Consider the following 22,241-nt stretch of genomic DNA (forward strand, 5'->3'; position numbering starts at 1 on the left):
AGGATGCTGGACTCGGTGACCCATTGGTCCAATCCATCAGGGCTCTTTTTATGTGAGTTAAAAGGGGTTAATCTATGGAAGCAGTGGTGGTCTTGGGACAGGCCCATACAAGAACCACCACCCCATTCCTGGTTCAGTGATTTAATGGATGCAGGTGTAGTAGTTAGAAGGGTGAGCTAAGGAATCCTTACTTCAACTTCTACCCCATCCAGAAACCTATTTTGGTGGCTGTAGGCAAACAAGAAAGCAGGGCTATCATCAACTCTGCTGAGAAGCCAGCTTCATCAGGTTTTGCTTCTCCCCCAGCTGTCATCCAGCAGCCATCCATCAGGCTGCATCAGAGGGAGAGACAGGAAGCTGGATCACTCCAATGGCTCAGCTGAGATACCGGCAATTTTTTACTTCTCCCTTTGAACTGTTTCCATTCCAGCTGGTCATTATAAGAAGGCAAACAGCTTGAAGCTGCATCACAGCCATTGCAGCATTATTTCTGCATTACAGCTGGTCGTCCTAAGATCTATATAACACCAAGAACCAGTGCCTCACTGTTCTTGTTTTCCTTTTCCCTCCCCACCCCTTTTTCCTTTTGTGTCATGTCTTTTTAGATTGTAAGCCTGACAGCAGGGTCCGTCTTGTTTTTCTTGATCTAGAAGCTGCTCCAAGCATCTTTCCAGCTGAAGAGCATGGTAGAAATGTGATACTTTCATATATATACAATTCCCCCACCCCACCCCACCCCACATCCACTTTCTTCTAATCTGTGCTAGGATAGGATCTTTATCTGCCTATCTTCTGAGGTTGTCATGAGGATTACTAAAATAGAGTTTACAAAGTGATTTGCACACTCGACAATGCACTGCATAAATGTGTTAGGAGTATAATAAGTGGGAATGTGGCAAGCGGCCCTTGAGTAATGGGGCAAGATGGCACTGGGGCTTCTTGCACCTGCATTGCACTTCCAACATGATGCTGATTATGTATGTATGTATGTATGTATTTATTTCTACACTGCCCAGTAGGCAAAGCTCTCTGGGCGGTTTACAAAGATTAAAACATTTAAAAATACAATATACAGATTTTAAAAGCCAATTCCATTAAAAAACAAAAAAACACGAACAGAACAATATACAAGAACATATATCTAAAACGACTTCAACAAGCAATCTCAAAGCAGACAACCATAACCATACGCTATTCCAGGATCAATTAAAACTCATCATGTGTTGCCAAATGCCTGGGAGAAGAGAACGGTCTTAACCTGGCACCGAAAAGATAATAATGTTGGTGCAAGGTGGGGCTCATCGGGGAGATTGTTCCATAATTTGGGGGCCACCACTGAGAAGGCCCTCTCCCTTGTCGCTGTCTTCCGAGCTTTCCCTTGGAGTAGGCAGCCGGAGGAGGACCTTAGATGTTGAGCGTAGTGTACATGATTAAACAGAATGTTTAGAAGGACACTGTGATCTTTCCCTGCCTAAGCAAAGGAAGGCTTTGTCAAATGTTAACAGTTAAGTTTTGACGACTGTGTGTGTGTCTGCTCGGGTGGTGTATTGCATTGCAGAGACACAAAGCCTTCTTGAAATATTGGCTTGATTGCATTCTTGCGTGAACTGATTGCCTTCTGATTGCATTCTTCCCAACTGCCTTCCTTGCTTCTTAATAAGCATGGGCTTTAGCATCCTTCCCCACCCTTCTTTCCAAGCAGAATACTCATCTTTATCCAAATATGTTCCCCACTTCCTACACACAAATTCTCCCTTTATAAATGCTGCTCTGTATGCACACATCTTTTAAGTTGCTTCAGCAAACATACGTTTGGGAGCATACTTTTGCAGAGGTAATGTATAGCCAGTCCTGACTCCATGTCTTTGAGAGCCCTTGGGAGAGGCACCCACCCTCAATGATTTTATCTTCTCACTGCCACTGTCACCAGCTGCTTTTGTTCCTCCTCCTCCTCCTCCTCCTCCTCATCATCATCATCATTGCTACCACTTGCTTGCTGGGCAGGCAGAGAGCCAGTGAGCAAGCAGGCAATGGCATCTCCTGCTCCTCCTTCTCACCATCTCCATCGTCTGGGCCAGAGTGAGAGGCAGGTGAACAAGCAGGTTGCAAGAGTGAACGGAAGGAACAATTCCAGGGTGCTTTTGTCAGTGGGCCCCTGCTGGGTTGTGGGTCCTTGGCAGCTGCCTGACCATGCCTACCCCTGATGCCAACCCTGCATGAAGCTGTGACCTAACAGATAATTTTAAAGTGGGGTCTTACGCCCTCCAATAACATTAGGGGTCTCTGACTCTGCATTGCTGTTCATGGGGCCAAAGGCAGCTGGAATGTAGTTCCATCTATCTCTCTGTTCTAGCACAGTGACCTCTATCAAATCACTCCCTTTCACAATGGCTACATTCATTAAAAAAAAAAAAAAGTTCAGTTCAGTTACATTAACAGTTCCCAGCACTGCTGTCCATTGACTGATAACATGCTGGTTGGCTAGGAAGGGGTGGGGAGCATGGATTTGTTCACAGAGATTAAAATGTGCAATCAAAGAAGGTGACAATAGCTCCAAAAAAAAAAAAAACACCCCTCTTTCTGTTCATAGAACCAATACTTCCTGAGACATGAGGTCTCTTGTCACTCCTTGTTTGAAGAGACACTTCACTTAATCTATTAATCTACCTGTGAAGCTGCTCTCGCCCAGTTTGCCAAACAGAGATGCTTGAAAGATGTCAAGACCTAACGCACATCAAAAATAAACTGCCCAACCAGCTTGCAAGTGTGTTTGGGGGAGAAAAGGCTTCCACAACCTTGCAAAGTTCAAGGGGAAAAGGGATAAGCTCAAATTTGCCCTACATGCCACCTACCTGGAATATGTTCTGGCTTTGTTTTAAAAGCAAAATTGAGTTCCCTGCAGCATTATTGTTCTTGCATGTCTCAACCCTTGGACTCTGAAATGTGAGCCCTCACCCACCCAAATGTGAGATCGCTCCCTCTAACAGCAAACTTAGCTGGGGAGTGCCGAGAGGATTGCAGCCAAAATGGGGCCACTAAAGAACAAGGAGATAGCAGCATGCTTGGTGACAACCCCCACCCCAGGCTTGCAGAACAGTGCAAAAAAAAAAAAAATCTTTAAGGGGACCCCACACACAAAATGCTCCCAGAATGCTGAGTGTCTGTTGATGAGGTGGGAAAATGGCATGCGGGGGGGATGAAACACAGTTTGCTTGAAGAAAGAAGGGATGGCTGCCTTGAAACTGAACAAGGGCTATTGTTCGTCCTCAGCATCTGTTAATCGGAGGTGCACTGCCTGGAAACATGGAGGCTCCATCTAGAAATCAGTGTGTGTATATGTGTGTGCGTGCGCGTGCGCATGCACACACACACATGAATTTGTCTCATCTTTTTTAAGGCCACCTTAACTAGGCGTTCGTGAGAATTGCTACATCTTGTGGTAGTCTTTTAATACATTGTTTGGCATATTTTCTTCTGTCTGTCCTGAACTTCCAACCAATTTCATGGGGTGACTCTGAATTTAGCTTAGCTTTTAAGTGAGCTTAGAAATAAGATGGGCATGGGGGGAGACATGGCAGAGGTGTACAAAATTATGCATGTTGTGGAAAAAGTGGATACAGATATATTTTGTTTTTGTTGTTGTTATTGCTAGTACTGCTGCTGCATTTTATTATTATTACAACAGCACTGTGAGGTAGGTTAGACAGAGAAAGAAAATTTTCTAACACCACCCACTGACTGCCTTGGTTGAGTGAGGATTTCAATCCAGCTTTGCCAGGTTCAAGGACAAAATTCTTTCCACTGTAGAATGGGCCATCTTTTGTGTGTAAGGATCCACATGTGTGCGCAAACATGCAGATTTGTGCTCTGCCTCTTCTGAAGGAGCAAGATGTCTTTAGAAAGCAACTATGACTTCCCTTTTTTGCAATCAGACACTCATTGTACAGTCTCCCTCCTTGTTTTTGGCATGTTCATTACTCAGCAGTGCGCCAGACGTCTCTTTTGTTATGTGCCAATTAACTGAGCTTGATAAATACTGATTATGCATAATTTACATACAAGAATCTTTTCTTTTCATTTCATTTAAAAGTGTGGGGGGTTTTGTGTGGTTTTTTTTTTTTGACAGTTTTAAAGGAGGAGGAATTGTCCTATGTCGTTCTGTAGAAGAAGGTCCCTTTTGAGCAGTGAGATTTTTGGTAGTGACTGCGTCATCTGGATCAGCCTTCCGCAAACCTGGTTGCTTCCAGATGTGTTGGACTACAATCCTTATCATTCCCAGTAAGCCAGGCCAGTGAGGATGATGAGACTTGTGGTCCAAACACATCTAGAGGGTGCTAGGCTAGGCAGGGCTGATTTGGAACACATCTGTTGCTTGGGAAGGAACACTGGTAAACTCAACAAAAGATCAAACTCCATTGGTGATAAAAATGCCTTTTAACAAGCTGACGCCTATGCCAAAAATTTAGACACACATATGCTGGTTTTTTCCTGAACAGTATTTTCCCCCCAGTAGTCTTATTGACTAACTGTTTTGTTCCATGGTGTCATTCTGTGCACATTTTGTTACTGCCTACTGTTTTGACACATTTCCTCTGATGCTACTGCATCCATCAAGACCAGGTTGTATGGCAGGGAAATCTTATAAATACGAACACCAGCAGAAATGGTGTGTGTGGATGAATGGTTTCAATTACTCACTATTTTCTGAGAAGAATTTTCAAGTTGATGATTCAAGTCTTGGATTTGGGGGAGCTGGGAAGAGGCTGGGGTTCTTGTGTGCCTTTCCAACAGAGAGAAATTTAAGATATGAACTGGGTTGTACCACACTTGTTTGGACAGCAGGGGAGCCAGGTATCTCTTTTACAGATGACAGCCCTCTATTTGAAGGGTTGCCCAATCCAAGTCTGGTTTGAAGACTTGGTTTAGCCACCTTGAGTGCCATTTTTCTTGGTAGAAAGGTGGGGGACAAATCAAATCAAATGAATGAATGAATAAATAAATAAATAAATAAATAAAAATAAACAACTGTAGAATGGAGACTGCAGAGGCTTTGAAGTTGTCCATAGCCAACAGTTAGCATCTGGACAGTGGGAATGCTGGAGAAATCCGCTGCAGACTCCTTTGAGGCCAGATTCCCAAGAATCTGACCTGCAGAGTCCACAGCAGACTGCCCCTCCCTTACCTGCAAGTCCTCCGGATTTTGCATGGGGCAGCTCTCCAGCTTTATAAAAGGCAAGAGAGGGTAATGGCAGCCGCTGTTAGCCTATCTTGCTTTTTATAAAGCTGGAGAGCTGTCATGCAAAATCCAGTGGATGTACCAGTGCTCCAGGGAAAATCCACAGGGCCCCAAGCAGCCCAGATTTCCCCACAGAGGGCCCCTCCAGCCAGTTTGTTGAGGGTTTCGTCCATCCCTACTGGACAGCAAATTGAGCAGGCAGGCACACAGGTCAGAGTCTTCCCCACTATGATGAAATGCACTGTATTTCTATTTCAATTATAATTATTGTTTCTAAATTTGTATTAATTCATAAATAGAATTGTAGATTTTTATGTAAATCCATGTCCTCTTTCTCTTTCTTTTTTGTTGATGCACTCCTCTTTTTTTGGCAATGTGTAACTGGCCATCCCATTTGGGGTGTCATGAGCCCTAGAGCCCTTCTACATGAGGCTTTTATTATGCACTCACGGTTGCTCACTCATAGTAGAGTGTGGGTCCTTTACACAACATCGCTGCCCTCCAGAGCCTCTCCCACTGTTTGCAACCATTTCCCCCACTTTTTTTAGATCGAGGAAGTGTGGTATTATTTAGAAATGGTGGAATGAGACTGCCGTGTAATTGGGCAATTGCACTACACCAAAGCTCCATCTAGTTGTTATGTACTGAAACATATAGAATGCCAGAGAAAGAAACCCCCAGAAAAAAGCCCATCTAAAGGAGAAATTTCTTAATCCCACAAAGAATCCAGGAACAGAAGCCTTGGTAATGGTGCAGGTTAAATGTCTCATGTAGAAAAGTCCCTGTTCAGGTGTTCAAATGAATGTGCTGAGTACATAAAATATGTAGGGGGCATGATGAATATCCTGAAATACCCTGATGTGTGCTGCCTCTCCACCCCCACCCCAGTGTGTGCTGCTATCTCCCCTTCTGTTCCCATCCTTTGTGCATTGAGTCCAAAGCTCTGAAGAGGGAGTCTAAACACTTTCAGTTGGATACCCTTCGACTCCTTCCCACAACTTTGGGCCAGTCACAGACTTTCAGCCCAACCTACCTCACAGGGTTGTTGTTGTTGTGGGGATAAAATGGAGAGGAGGAGGATTATGTATGCCACCTTGGGTTCCTTACAGAGGAAAAAAGGCAGGATATAAATGTAATAAGTCAATAAGTCAAATCACAGTTCTGGGAAGTCCTCTGGAACATTCATCCTTCCCTGTTGGAGGGTTCCCTTCCCTTGCAGAGTTAATTTTAGAGAAGGAGGGAAACTGGTGGCAGGGATGGTGGGCCCTAAGGCAAACTAATTATGGGCTGAGGCGAACTAATTACAAGCTAGCCCAACCTTTGGAAGGGAAATTAGCTCAGCTCATAACTAATACAGCTTTTCAGAACTGGAGGTATTTTTTCCCAGCCCTCCACCAGTTCTGAAATTTGGCACTATGATGCCACTATCCCTCATTGAACTAAAGAACGGGGTCAGTGGGCACATTTGGAATTCTGAGAGAGTGTCATGGGCATTCTTCCAAAATGGCTGCCACAGTGGAGGGTTTGCCCATTCATAAGATGGCTGCCATTGGGCGGGGGGGAGCTTGCCCATTCATCAGGTGGCTGCTATGGTAGGCGTGGGCAGTCACAACAGGCTGATTTCCTAGAAGGCAAATTGGGGAGATGAAAACTTGCCCAAGAGCCTAAGTACTAGGCAGAATCAGGGTCTGAGCTTGAAAGCACAAAACCACACTTTTAAACCCAAGTAAAGATGGTGCTAGAGGGCAGCATTTTGCTTTCAAGCATGCCACCCCCCCCGATTTAATTACCTAACTATCTATACCTATATAAAAAAATCTTAAATTAAATAAACGTTGAGAGGGTCATGGAGCCTGGTGAGCAAGGCTAGATCCAAAGAGAGTGGGAAAGCACAGGATTGGGCTCTATGTTATTAGGAACTGCCACCGAAAACAGCTGCCTTGCATTCCTTAAAATGTAAAATTTTACCTTTAATTGGTCTCAAGTGAGTTTGCAATCCAAGGCAGAGCGAATAAAGAATGCACTGTGGACAGCATCTGTTAGAATTTAACCTTGATTCATTGCCCTTTTCCTTCAGTGACTTCATGATGAAATCAAGCACATTTTTTTTTTTATAAAGGGAAGTCTTAATTTCTGCTCATCAGCAGAGGAGCCATTAACCAAAGGCTTAAACCAGAGCCTGGTGGCATCTTTCTATAGCATTTGGATGCATGTGGGAAGTTAAACAACAGTTCCCTCTGGAATTGGATCCTCGAAATAGATATTCCAGAATTGACCCATGAATGCAACACACAACATTGCCTCTAAGTATTCTTTTAATGGAAATAAGCTTACGGTTGTATATTAGATCCCCAGTCTAGCAGGTGCCTGACACTGCCAATTGATTTTCTTTTCTTCCCCATACCCTCCCTGTATGCTATAAAACTCTTGTTTAACTGTTTGCTTATTATTTAAAGTATTGATCCAGCATATGGTATACACTGCAGTTGGGACAAAAAAAGAAAAGGATTAATAATGCAACTCAGAAAGAAATCACCTGGTGTATAAATGAGGAATAGAGCAGCATCTGGCCAGACAGGCAATTTTATCTGACCCAGCAACTCCTTGCCAAAATTGGGAGAATTTCAGCTTTTGCTTCATTAAAACAAACCAATAAATTATTACTTGCCCATGGTAATTGCAAGGATCTTGGAGAGATAACCGTTGTGTGCACACCAGAGTCCCTGAAACTTGTATTCCAGACACTGCATGCATTCGAGGGAGATGTTATAGATCTCTTTAGTTCATTTGAGCCCATCCTTCCTCCGTGGCGCCAAAGTCAGCAACACATAGAGTTGTTATCCCATTTTATCCTTGCTACATCTTTGTGAGGTGGGAGAAGCAGAGGGTGTTGTTTAGATTTGGGGCCCAGACTGCAGCACACAAATCTGCATAAAATCTGTCCATGCTACTTTATGCACATTTAGACTAGAGATGTGCGAATCAGCAAAACTCAAGTTCCCCAAGGTTCTCCAAATTCCATCTTGAAGCTTGTTCTGACTCAAGTCCATATCAGATTGTGAGCTCTGATTTTTTTTTCTTCTCACAGAAAAATCTATGTGTATTTTCATGTGTATTTTTCCAAATTCACACATCAGTTGTGCACATCTTGGAAATGTTCGCATTCTTCTCCTATTGATTAAAGCATATTTATGTGCATTTTTTGGAAATGTATGCATGCTGTCATATGCTGGGGGGCGCGGTGTCTGCAAATTCATTCCAAGCTTGGAAATGTACAGACTTCAACTGCAGATCATGTCTGAGTTCAGTCTGAAAGATGTGAACTGGGTAAATCTGGATCAAAAACAAACTGAAACGAATTTCTCATACATCCTTAATTTAGACATAATTATGCAGATTTCTTTCAATTTCACAAGCGGAAAAGCCAGCCAGTTAATTTCTGTTCTGAAACATCTCCAATAAAATAAATTGTTTGGTTAATTTGCACCCTGCCCCAGAAAATTGCAAACCAATGTATTTTTTTAAAAAAATTCCTAAACTTAACTGCCATGCACAGGAAGATGGAGGGGGTTGTTGCAGCATATGGGGAGGAGTTAATCTTGCCCTCCCCATGTGCAATCACCCTTGAAAAATGCATGGCAATTAAGCTGGGGGGGACCCTTCTATTGGTACCAATGGACACTCTGTGGAATAGAAGTAGAACCCTTTGAAATAGATATGGGTCCAGGATTCCAAGTGTAGCAATGCCCTTGGGGCTAAGTATATTTCTACCTGGCCCTCTCTATCTGTAGGGTAGCCACTTGTGAATCACCAAAAAAGAGGACAAAAGAGGACGGTGATTTGCATACATGTTGTACATGCTAATTTATAACTATGGATACAAATTTAGAAATAATTATTATAAGTAAAATAGAAATATAGTACATCTCACCATAATGCTTTTTCTGGAGGGCTTTTTCTGCTGTGGCACCTGAGCTCTGGAATGAGCTCCCCAGTGAGGTTCGCCTGGCACCTACGTTGTATTCCTTTCTGCGCCAGGTGAAGACCTTTTTATTTTCCCAGGCATTTTAGCATTTTAGCTTTCCAGGCTTTTAGCTTTGCTGTTTTAAATCTGTATTTTAAATTCCTGCACTGCTGCTAGGTTTTATTGTGGTTGTATTGTTATATTGTGGTTTTAATGTTCTATATATTTTAAATGGTTTTATTGTGTGCCGTTTGGTTTTAATTTTTGTGAACCACCCAGAGAGCTTCGGCTATTGGGCAATATAGAAATGAAATAAATAAATAAATAAATAAATGCAGAAGACTGACCATGTGACCTGTGTTCCTGCCTGAGCAGCCTGCTATTCAAGTTCTAACTATTTATGGGCACGAGTTCTCATTGTTCGTTTCTTTAAACTGGATTCGACAGAACAGCTCTTCAAACAGAGTACACTTTTAAATAAAGGATGGTCCTCTGGTAGCCATTCAACTAAAAGGTTGTTTTTAATAAATAAATAAATCAGGATACCAGTAAAAACCACGACTGGTCAATTGGGGGAGGCTTGTTGAAATAAAAATGTCTTCAGCCGGTGCTGGAAACAAAACAATATTGGTACCTGCCTGACCTCCAGAGGCAGGGAGTTCCACAGAGGCAGGGAGTTCCACAGAGAGGGGGTCACCACACTGAAGGCTCTATTCTGGATGGATTCCAACCAGGTCAGTGGTCCTTGTGGAACCACCAGGAGCACCTCATCTGATGGCCTCAGTATCCGGGCAGGCTGATAATGTTGGAATATCCCCACAAACATATTAATTCCAAATCCAAATCAAGTCTATTAGGCAACCATTTACAGGCTGTAAGCAAAAGAAACTTGTACAACTAAGCAAAGCAAATATTGACAGTGCATCGAACATACTTCAGAGGCAAAGTCCTTCATCCAAAAGATAAGCTTCATAGGCTTACCTGAGTTGGGAAGCTTTCACAGCAACTTTGGCTGTATTAAACATAACAGGCTTTACCATGCTAGACAACAGATATTTGTCTGTTGTCTAGTACTATAAGTGGTCACCGAATCTAAGTTTTTCTTCAGTTATTTTTTTCTCTTGGAATTTCACATAACTTACTATATAATATATAATGTAAGGTATTCTCAAATCCGCAAATACCAAAGTGCTGTTCTCTGCAAATTTTCTAATATCTCCCTTCCGAAAAATCAGTTTTCATTGTCTGAGAGGTCTCACAGAGGAAAGGTGAAGTAAGCTCAAACAAATATTTCTTTTCAGAAATATTAATTAATAGCCTGGCAAATTCTCTCTTCTTGTTTCACCTTTTAATCCACTCTAATCCTTAAACCTCCCTTTTGGATTTCTGTAAAACTCCCACAGAATATACTTATATCCCACTAAGACAGTCTGTCCGATATTCCTTCGACAGGGAATATCTTTCTGAAATGCTGGATTCTGCATGTTTTTAAAATAGAGTACATATAACATCTTCTGGACAAAAGTACAGAGAGTACTCTGGTAAGCTGATCTCAAATGGCACTGCTCTTCTTCTTTAGAAAAATAAAATCTGTCTGCAGCCTACAGCAAATGTGAGGTTCCAGGTGTTTGAATGTTTCTGCACATTGAAAAGTACACCCTTAAAGTAAAAACTTACCATGTCAAGTAGAAGACTCTCTCTTCTTCCTGTCATCTTTATATTTAGAGGTTATTTTCACTGGAGTGTGTGTGTGTGTGTGTGTGCACGCGTGTGTGTGTGTGTTTTAAGCGGGATGAATCAAAAAGACTGAAAAAATGAGAAACTAAAATTGACGGACTCATCCATCCTTAATCTGAACCCAAGAAACTATGGTTGATCTTAACTATAGTTTGTTGAAAGAGGCCAACTTCAACCTATAAATAGCTTGCTTTTTTCAACAAACCACAGTTACAATTAACCACAGTTTAGAGTGTGGACATAATGCAAAACAGTGGTTAATTTAGAACAGAATCCGAACCTCCCAATCTCCTCCTTGCAGCTTTGCCAGAGGCGGGAAATCTACGAACCCGAGGTTCGCTGTGGCTCATCCTTATAATGCTAAACTGTGGCTTTAATGTTACATGTACTCCCTCCCACTGACCGGCAACTGATCTCCAAGGTTTCATACAGGGATTGTTCCAGCCTTACCTGGCGATGCCAAGAACTTTAACAGGAACCTTCTGCATGCAAAGCATGTTCTTTGCTACTGAGACACTTCCCTGAATTATCAGACTGTACAGCTAGATGGATAGCCAATCTATCAAATCGTATAGAATGTTATTAAACAACTGCAGAGTTTATACAGATTCCATCTTTGCTTATTCTTTGGTTATTTTAAAACTGGTAGCATTTACACTTTGATGATACTGGAAGATAAATGAAAATTGCCATTTTGAAAACAGTTCTTCCCCCTTTTCAGGGTGCACTGGCAGCTCCAACTACCGTGATTAGCCCGAGTGAACAAAACAGAATGCTTTGAAAATGCATGAAGTGTGCCCTAAAATCCTAAATCAAGGAGGGAAGGAGCTAGGAGAGACAGAGAGAGTTTGAAGAGCTTTTGTTCACATTTGGCAGGTTGCAGACTAAAGTACCAATTTCATGCATGAGTTCCCCCCTCCTAACCCCCCCAAAAAAACTTCTGCATAATGTTTAGCTTCCCAGGCAATCAGCTAGACTAAAGACAGCATCATTGCTCAGGGTTTACATAAATGTTGGCTTTGTGAGCAGAGCTCAGGAATATGACTGCAAACAAATCCCAGTACGCAGTGTCACTCAGTTTTTATGCCATCTCCGTTCTCTTTCACAATGCACTTTAATTTATTGAAAATAGCTATATGTTGCTATTCTGCCACAATGGTCCCCAAGGTGGCTTTCACTGAGAATTAAAAACAGCAACAATAATACATACATCTATGTTTATTGCTTTTAGCCATAACCAATTGCAAAACAATAAGACACAAGGACATCCATCAGGAGAAATACAGGTATAAACAAGAAGGGGAAAATTGCACATTCCATTTAAAGGCATTCATATTTTAAAATCCATCTTAGAACATTCACATTTAAAATACACCTTAAATCTTACTTAAATTACTCACAAAATCTAACAGTAGAGTCACCACCAGTGTGAACACTGAGATAGAGATAAAATAGAATTTGCATTCAATTTAAAAATGCACAAATTTAAAATGGACCTTGAAGCTTACTAAAATTACACACAAGATTAGCCCTTTCAGGTCATTGAATCCCCCTTATAGACTATTGCCATCTTATCCAAGGTTCTCACTCTAATTTTCTTTGCTGCAGTTGCATATAAATGCAACTTGATAAGAGACATACTCCTGCTTGTTTGGATAATAAAATCCAGACAAAAATACAATTAAATGAAATAACAGTATTTCAGCAGGATAAACAGCATACTCATTTGCTGAAGACCCAGACAAGTGAGTCTGTTTTCATTTGTCATCCAAATAACAAAAGTTGGTGGCCAATGAACCTCTCTGGGGAAGTATTCCAGAAATCGGTGCTACCACAGAGAAGACCCTATCCCTGGTCATCACCCACATAATCTCTGCGAGCACTGGCAGGGGTCCCTGAAAAATTGTCTTTGAAGGTCTTAACAAATTGGGCAGGTCAATATGGGAGAAGATGATTCTGCAGATAGTCCAGTCCCAGGTAATTTTTTATGCTCAAACATCAGGTGGCTCATGGAAACATCAGGCTTATAAGACAGGTGGAAACATGTGGTATAATCCAGGAGCTTAAGTAAATTAACAACATACACACACACACACCAGTCCCTCTCGTCAAATAATTGAGGTGTGTGTGTGTGTATCTTTATGGATGAAAAGTTAACATATGATACTTCAAAAGAGAAAGCAAGGAATACAAGCATCTACAAAGAAGACAAAAACACAACATCTGTGATATATGTGTTCCACTTTGGAGAAGCTCTTGGGGAAGAGGGTTGCATTCCAGTGGTGGTCAGGACTAAAGGCAAAAGGAGCAGAATGACAAAATGACAAAAAAAATACCAGCATATTTTAGCTGTAACGATAGCTCAAAGGTTTTGGTGAGTTCCCCTGGCCCCACACCCTGTCCACTAATTTTGGTGGGGTTTCCAGCTTCTGCATGCTTTTTCACCCCATTCTAAAAGGTTGAAAGGCCTCTTCTAAGGCTTAGTGACTGGCATTAAGAGACTTAGGGAGCAACCCTTGCATGTTTAGACAGAATAAAGGCCTACAGCTCTGGCTGGCTGGGGCATGCTGGGAGTTGTAGGCCTTTTCTCTGTCTAAACATGCATAGGATTGCACTCTTAGGGTGCAGTCCCATCCATTGTGCCCTTGAGGATCAGAAACCCCAAACTTGGGGGCTTCAGATCATCCAATGTAGGACGGGAGGAGCAGTGGAAGCGATCTTAGCCTCCCCATCTTCCCTCCCTGCATTCTTCGCTAAATGGGCTTTTTTGCCCATCTAATGTTGGCACTTTAGAGTAGGAGTGGAGGACGTTGGAGAGGCCTCAAGACTGCTTATATCTGGGTCTCTCCAGTCTCCTCCCCTGCCTGCCCATTAAAATGCCCCCTTTCCTCCTCTTTGAGGTCACTTTCCCAACCTCAGAGGGCAGCCAGCGTGGTCCTTTTCTGTGCTAGCTGTGAGGGGTGGGGGAAGAGAAGTGGATCTCCGGTGCCCTCTTCCAAAGTCAGAACTTTGCCTCTGACCTCAGAGGGGGAGTCCCCAGTATCCTATGACCGCTCAGACCATGTCTAGGGGCTACAGGATTGCTCCCTGAAGCTAAACTATGCTTGTAACTTTGATATTTTGGCCCCACAGCCATCTTGGGCCTACCCACCATTGCAACATAGCCCCTTTTCCCAAATGGAATTGAAAGAGGTTAAACACCCCTGAGCTACCACAAGGAAGGAAAACCCTCTGTGCATAGCAAACCATGCACTGCCCTTCACTGCACTGGAAAAAGGGCAGTCTGTTCTGCTGTGAAATTCCCTGTACCAGAAAGGCTAACATAAAAATGATTAGTGTCCTTGTTTTTGTAGGTGCTTTTTTTATAACCCTCTAAAATAAATATTAAATGTAAGTGAATAAAAATGGAAAGCATTTCTAAGAAGCAGTAATTATTAAGGAGATGAGCCTGCCAAGGCCAAAATTTCTTTAAAGAATATTTTATTACTGTTTGCTCCATCATGACTTACCAAAACTGCTTATTTAACAACCCATTTATGTGTTTCCCATTCTGCCCACGTTGTAGTTCAAATGGAGATGAGAAATGCATTAATGCTGGGTTTTCTTCTTCTTCTGAACTACTACATGGAGGAAAGGGTGGGGGAAGCAAGTGGAGAGGCACTTTACATTTTTATTCATGCAACTGGAAAGAAAGCATATAAAATCAGTGGAAATTCTATATACAGTAGGGTGAAAAGATAGATCAAATACTGAAATGGTAATCCAACTCTAAGAATAGTCTTGTGAATATGATATCTTTAGAGCTTACTGGCTTTTTCTATGGTTCTTCCCATTTTAAAGTTAACTTACATTTTGCTTTGTTTTTGTGCAGATGTTCATTCTGATCAACATCAGAACTGGTTTTCTAAGTAAGCCAGATGTGTTCCCTGCAGTAATTTCAGCCTTCTGTTTATATAATTTATTATAAAACCCATCTTGAGAGAACCCTGTTCTTTTTAACCTGACATGTATGTTTGGTAGATGCCATTCTGTTTTTAGTAGAGGTGTTGTTTTAATTTATGTATTTTTATTTATTATTATGTTTATATCCCACCTTTTCCCTCTTGCAGGAAACCCAAGGCAGCTTACATGGCCCTCTTCCTCACCATTTTATCCTCACAATGACCCTGTGAGGTAGGTTAGGCTGAGAGTCAGTGACTGACCCAAGTCACCCAGTGAGTTTCATGGCCGAATGGGGACTAAAACCTGGATCTTCCAAGTCACTCTAACCACTACACTACACTGGCATTCATTGCTTTTTTGTGTTTTGATGATTTTACTATGAGCTGTCCTAAGAAATTGTTGTTGCTGTTAGATGCTTTTCTGCAGTATTGTGCTCAAAGTGGCTTACAAAACATTGAAACACAAACATCAGCAATACATATCAATAATTCAGTTATAACAGCAACAGAGTTATTGAAATAGGAACAAATACCTGTGATCTTCAACTGAAAATGCTCAGGATCCTTATGCATACCAACTATGCATTCCACCACTGAGCTATGTGCCCCCCCACACACAGTGCCATGAGTCATAATAGTAGTAGATGATGGTGTTTCTCCCTACACATGATTTTCTTTCCCATTCTACTTCTATTTTGCCTGTAAGCTAGTTTACTCATGTGTGTGTGTAATTTTGTTTTGGTTGTGTTTCCAACGTGTTTCCAATGTGGTTAGAATGTGTTCACATTGTGTTTTCAGTGTTGAACCACCTACCCACCCCGTTCTGGCATAGATATATTTGTAGCAATGGATTTAATGCTCCTGTCAGACCTCGGGGGCGGGGGGTGAAAACAGATGCAGTATTCTAGTTGATTTTGTATCTTCTTTTCTGCTCCTCTGGCTGCTGCTAACTTTTTTTTTTTCTATATTCTATAGGGCCTTTTCTGTGGTGGCCCCCACTCTGTGGAACTCCCTCCCTAGGGAACTCCGTCATGCCCCCTCTTTAATGAGCTTCCGTCATGCATTAAAAACGTGGCTGTTCAGGCAGGCATTTGGGGTGGGTTAGGGTATTTTAGAAAATGTTTTTATTGTAGAATTGTATTGTTTTAAACTGTTTTTATTGTATGTTGTACATCGCCCAGAGTGGCTGGGTGACCAGCCAGATGGGCGATTAATAAATTTAATAATAAATAAATAAATAAAAATATTCTATCTTCCTTTCATCAGTTAGGTAGATATCTATTTGCTATCCAACAGATCTGCCCCCTTCTGAATTTATTTCTGTCCCCTTGTGTTTTACACCCATTCACAATGCTTAAACTCTCTAGATAATACCAGTTGTTCCTTATGTTTTCATATGTTTGCATCTGATTTTCCTGTGGATGGTGCTGGAAAGTTGGTCCCCCCACCCCCTCCTACAGAAGAGTTATTTAAGATGACACCTCTGATGCTGTGTCAATGAGCTATTGTGGAGAATCTTTTTTCCCCTTTTAAAATTGCTTTAGCAGGCTTTACGTATTCTAAATATTATGATTTGTGGAACTAATGAATGCTTTGAGAATGGTATTTGGGAATGCAATACTGTCTATTTACTGCAAAGGTTGTAGCCTCTATCTCATGCAATTATTCCTCTATGTATCTTGCACTGTAAAATATATCATTACTAGGAAATGGTTGGTTTCCAAACACCAGTGAAGATGTATAAATGGTCTTTCAGAAAGCACAACTGAGATCTTCAAAAATGAATGCATAGAACTGAATGTGTATATATGTCAGACACAAGTATTTATAAGTGTCATTCATCAGTTTTGCAGCCTGGGTTTAGGGGAAAAAATGGCAATACATGAATTCTAGTAACACAACTTTATGGGTCATTCCCTTTTAAAATTTCATATTCTTTTTGATTTAATAACAAAACAAATAGCAATCATCTTTGCTACTTGTCTTATCTGATAAGGCTTATTAGATAAAGATGATTTCTACTTGCTTTGTTGTTAGATTATCAACACTGCAACTTTTTCTTGTTTATCAATGTGTTGTAATAATCCTTCTTGGCCATCCCTCATTTGTAACTGCTTTGTTCTTCTCTTTCTTAGTCTGTTCACAGTTTTCCAGGGGAGTCTATGCCATCTTTGGATTCTATGACCAGATGTCGATGAACACACTGACATCTTTTTGTGGGGCGCTGCACACATCTTTCATCACGCCCAGCTTCCCAACTGATGCTGATGTGCAGTTTGTCATTCAAATGCGGCCAGCTCTGAAAGGAGCCATCTTGAGCCTTCTGACTTATTACAACTGGGAAAAGTTTGTATACCTCTATGACACAGAAAGAGGTAAGACTAACCCTTTCCATCTCCCCCCACCCCGCCTCCTGCTGCATCTTATGATTCCTACATGCAATGTAGGGTAGACCTGTCTGGTTTCATTCTTGCCCATTGGCCATGCCGGCTGGGGTTGATCGGAGTCAAAGCCCAAAACAACTGGAGGGCACGAGGTTGGGAAAGGCTGAGTTAAGTCAAGCAATGGCATTTCTTGACATCAAGTGGGGTAACACAACAATAGCTTTTGTGTGTGTGTGTGAAGAGTGATTGCCCCGTACTTGCTGTCCATCTCTTTGAAAAGCCAAGCTATCACAAACAGCAGATGAGGCAGTAAAGCTGTGCCTGGTTTGTACCACTTCTGATTAGGGATGTCCATCACTGGGAAATCCAGTTCTTATTTGGCGTGACCAAGTTCCACAGTGTGTACAACTCAATTGGCGTTTGTGAGCTGCAGGCTTTCCCCTGAACTCTGGGAACTTTCTTGAACATTGGGGGTGGGGGCGGGGCTCTGCACTTTGCACAAATTTCTGAGAGATTTCTGCAAATTATGACCAAATTACATACTATACACAAATTGCTCAGAAATGTGCACAAATTGCAAAAAAAAAAAAACCCTCCCCCACCCCAATGCGGAAAATGCCCGGAAAATCTGCAAGCTAGCCCGACTCACTGCAGACTGAGTCAGGTGCCACACTGAGACCTAGAACAAAGTCTGGGGTGGGGTGGGGGAGAACCTAGGAAAACTCATTGAATGGATTTCTCCAACTTCCCTAGCAAATGGTCCACAATGCAAAATACCCTTGTACATAGAAAATGGGCATGTCAGGGGACCAGGTTCTAGTTTTTCCTTCTCTAGAATGTGGAGGCAGTTTAATATCTGTATATTCTTGTTTATCCCTCCTCTCTAGCTAATTGATTTTCTCAACACTGATTTAGAGTTAGGCTTACCTTTGCTATCTCTCCACAAAATACAGAAGTGTCCAGCTCTTGGTACTGCAAGAAGTGGAAATCTGATTTATGTTCAGGGTACTCTTCCTAGCTCCTGCCGCTTTTCATCCCCTGAAAAGTTGTCCAAGGGAGTAGACATTTTTCAGTTTATAATTTTGGATTGTTGGGGACTAATAGGATTTGCTCAAAGCTGGTAACAAAGGTTTGGGCTCAGCCAGGGTGCAGGAACAACCATCATATGGGTCTTGACTAGGGATGTCGGAGAAATCTGCAATGGATTCGGACGAGTTTGGATTTCTGTGAATCATACTCATGGATTCTGCAGCATGCCAGCTTTCTCTGAGTCACGTGGATTCCTCAGACTTCTGGAATGTTTTTTCTTTCTTTATACTTCCCAGAATTGTCCACAAATTGAGTCGTACAAAAATATAAAGAAAAAAACACTGAGCAAAAATGCACATTTCCCCTCATAGGCTAAAGTGTGAAAATGCAGATGGGGGGGGGGGCTATGCAGATTTTTCCATTTTGTTTCACATTTGGAGATATTTGCACAAATTTGCATAAACTAATTCATGTATTTGTGCACATATGCAAGTGTGAATTAGTACACATACAAATTAGTGCAAGTAGAATGAAATTCTCCTACAAAAAATCTGATTACATCAATGAGCGGACAATGGAACAAAAGACACCTGGAAATCCATGAAACAGACAGAACAGATTTAACAAAAACCATACATCCCTAGTCTTGACTATTTATGGAAAGCATTCCGGCCAGAAGACATGTCAATGATGTGTTATACAGAACATGAAACAAAACCATCCTGTCACTTACTTTGATGTGCTTTTTAGTAATGGGTAATATTAAGATAAGTAGAGCTCTTGTGGAACTGGAGGGATAATCACAAAAACAGCCCTGGTTACCTAATTGCTTGCTTCAAGCCAGTTTGCCCATGTCCAGAATTAGTTCCTCCTTTGTGAATGCAGACTGAGTATTCAGATGGGTTTATCTTCCCACTGATTTCAGACACAATAACATTGGCTTAGAGCTACTCTGTATTTTGGGGTGGGAAAGATAACTCGGTCTGATTTTGTCACTTTTTTGTAGCTGGTCTTTCCTCAGTCGTGTGTGTGTGTGTGTGTACACCTTACAGTTTACCAGAAAGAAAAGGCAGGCAAGTAATACCACACAACACCTTGTGGCAAATACTGTCACAGTCAGAAAATCTGTTTTGTCATTTTTGTGCTGGAAATCCCCAAGTGAATATCTTGCCCAGACTAAGACATTTAATAGGTTTTGTAACTGCCTCCTGAACTTTTTGAATCCACAAACTTTAATTAAGGGGTTCAACCTCAATCCAGGTTTGTTTGTGTTTCTGTGTGTGCATGTGCACATATGTGGTGTGTACACACACGTCTGTATAAGTCCATCTCTAACAGTGGTTAGGAATGTGCATTCTGATTCCACTGTAATATTAATCTCCTCACCTACTACAGAGAGAATATAGCTTCATGGTAGAGTACATGATCTCCCATGACCAAGAAGCTGGAGGTTATAGCTCAAAGGGGAGCTGTTGATTGAGCAAAGGCCTGGAAGGAGACTGAGGACTTACATCAGGGGTAGGCAGTCTTTCTGGACCATGGGCACATTGGTCAATTTGAGAAACTGTCCTAGGAACCACAAAATGGCTGCCATGGGATGCATGGCAAAGGACAAGTAACCTGCCCAAAGGACTGAGTACAAGACAGAGCTGGGGTCTGAGCCCGAACGTATTAAACAACTCCTTTGAACCCACCATTTTCAGCACCCACAGAAGTCTATTTCACAGCAATCCCTGCTGCCAGTAAGAAAATGTGCTGTTATTTTTTGTTTTAAAAAAGTGGGAGGGGTAGAGCCCCTTGGCAGGTGCCAAAAACAATGTCCAGGGGCACATTATCATAGAATAGTAGGGTTGGAAGGGGCCTACAAGGCCATCGAGTCCAACCCCTGCTCAGTGCAGGAATCCAAGTCATTACTGCCCCTGGGTGCCACTCTGCTTGCCCCTGGCTTGCATGCTTGCTGTCAGCCACCTCTCTTCCAAGTGCAGCAGTTGCAGTTGGGTCTGCTTCCTGATTGTCTGCAGATGGGACTTTTCTGTTGGTCCCGAGTAGATCCTGGGTGGAGGGGTCTTCTGGTGGCCATGCAGGCACTCTCACTCTGAGTCTCTCACTGTCAGGTCCAGGGCATGGGTGGCAGGCATCCTTGGCAAGAACACCAGGACCAGGAGAGATGGAGGTGGGCAGGGAGCAGAGGTTCCCTGGGCAAGGGTCAGACCCAAACAAGGCGTGGCAGGGCCAGAGGTGAAAGCAGAGTCCAAACAGGCAGGGGTCAGTTACCAGCAGGTTTGCAGCAGGGCCAGAGGCAAAAGCAGTCCACCCCTGCCTGTGCTCTGAAGAGCCATGGGATACGGGAGGAAATTAGGGACCAAGGCCGGATGCCGGATGGGGTCAAAGGTGTTCTTCAGGACTCCAGAGGAGGCATCCCTGTGCTGGGACTCCTCAGGCTGCCCTGCGTGTTCCACGGGAGTGGGGTTTGCTGTGGAATCCCAATCCTCCTCTGAAGAGGACTCCCATGAGGTCAGGATGGCTGAAAGCCTGATAGCTTTGCAGGCAGAAGATCCCATCAGGGCCAACAGCAAGGGTAGGCATGGCCAGGCATCTGCTTAGGGCCCACATCCCAGCAGGGATCCACTGACAAGAGCCCCCCCTGGACAAGCTCCTCCTCCTCACCATTGCAAGCTGCTTGTTCACCTGCCTCTCGCTCTGAGCCGGACAGTGGTGGTGGTGAGAAGGAGGAGCAGCAGATGTCAGTGCCTACTTGGTCGCTAGCTTTCTTCCTGTCAAGGAAGCAGGTGGTAGCAATGTGGACGAGCAGGAGCTGGAGCTAGTCCCGGTGGCAGCAAGAAGGTAGACTCACCAAAGGAGGGGTCCCGTGGATGATGTCTTGGGTGTTATATCCAGTTTTTTTAAAAAATGTTCTGGTAGCAGGTGATGGGAAAACCCTGAAGAATCACTGCCCCAGAGCATGCTCTACTGGGCTAAACAGACAGTCTGACCTGGAAGGCTGCTTCCTGTGTTCCTAGTGGTGCATGTGCACCACTAGGTGTTTGCTAGTTCTGTTTCATTCTGCTGGACAGCTCTCACTGAAGGTCAATCCTTTTGCACTTAATGCCCTGTGGACTCCTAGCTGCCCTAAAATGGACATCAGTGTGCATGTTTGTCTCCTGTCTGTGCACAGGACTCCTGATCTGGCAAGGGAATCCATGCATAGAAATTTCCATGTATGTATCTCCCTTGCCAAATCATGGGATCAGTGAGCTTCTAAGGCTCACGCTCTGTTTTTACTCTCCAATCATCTTTTTTGTTTGTTTGTTTCATTTTTTTTTTTTTTTGTAACAGGCCCATCCTTATTCAAAATAGCTAATGTATTTAGTCATTCCAAGGAGAGCAGGGAGTGCATGGAAGCTCAAAGGGATGCCGTTCTGTTTCATTTTGAAGATCGAAGCAAGCCAGAGTTTCAGGACAAGCGCATTGCTTTCTGAAAAACAGAGCCTAATAAATCCCATCTTCTTGAGAGTCATAATCATCTCTGACAGCACCTGAAACATTTGGCAGTTTGGGTAACCTGCCTAATCTATTGTGATGGGTCTTCAGATAAGGAAGCCTTTCAAGATCCTCTCCTGCAATAGTAGTGAATGATGGCTAGAATGAGAGAGTGAAATAAAAAACATCACATATGACACTGCCAAGATTCCACTGAACAATGGAAAGTGGAAGGGGGAGGGGGAGGGGGAGAGAGAGAGAGAGAGAGAGAGAGAGAATCTGGAACTGTCATACTTTTTAATAATTTGTACCATCAATTCATTGCTGCTTCGGGGCACAAACACTACAGGGAGACAGTACAGAGCAATTTTGTGTCTGTTCTTGAAATACATTACCATTTAAATACCTTCTCTCTTTCCATGTAAACATTATTAGCTTACTAGGCTGTTGTTAGAATTGGACAATCGGTG

General features: G+C 42.6%; 1 protein-coding gene across 1 annotated transcript in view; it reads left to right on the forward strand.

Annotated features, from left to right (window-relative positions):
- The window catches only part of GRIA3 (glutamate ionotropic receptor AMPA type subunit 3), a 250,980-nt gene that overhangs the window by 37,855 nt on the left and 190,884 nt on the right, over nt 1–22,241 (forward strand). The window contains exon 3 of the mRNA XM_084813794.1: nt 17,014–17,253. Within this exon, the coding sequence (XP_084669920.1) occupies nt 17,014–17,253 (240 nt within the window). The remainder of the gene's footprint in view (nt 1–17,013; nt 17,254–22,241) is intronic.

This window comes from Heloderma suspectum, chromosome 9, assembly GCF_057233095.1.
Source record: "Heloderma suspectum isolate Gila_16-S chromosome 9, 16-S_ref, whole genome shotgun sequence".
In the NCBI taxonomy this organism is placed as follows: Eukaryota; Metazoa; Chordata; class Lepidosauria; order Squamata; family Helodermatidae; genus Heloderma; species Heloderma suspectum.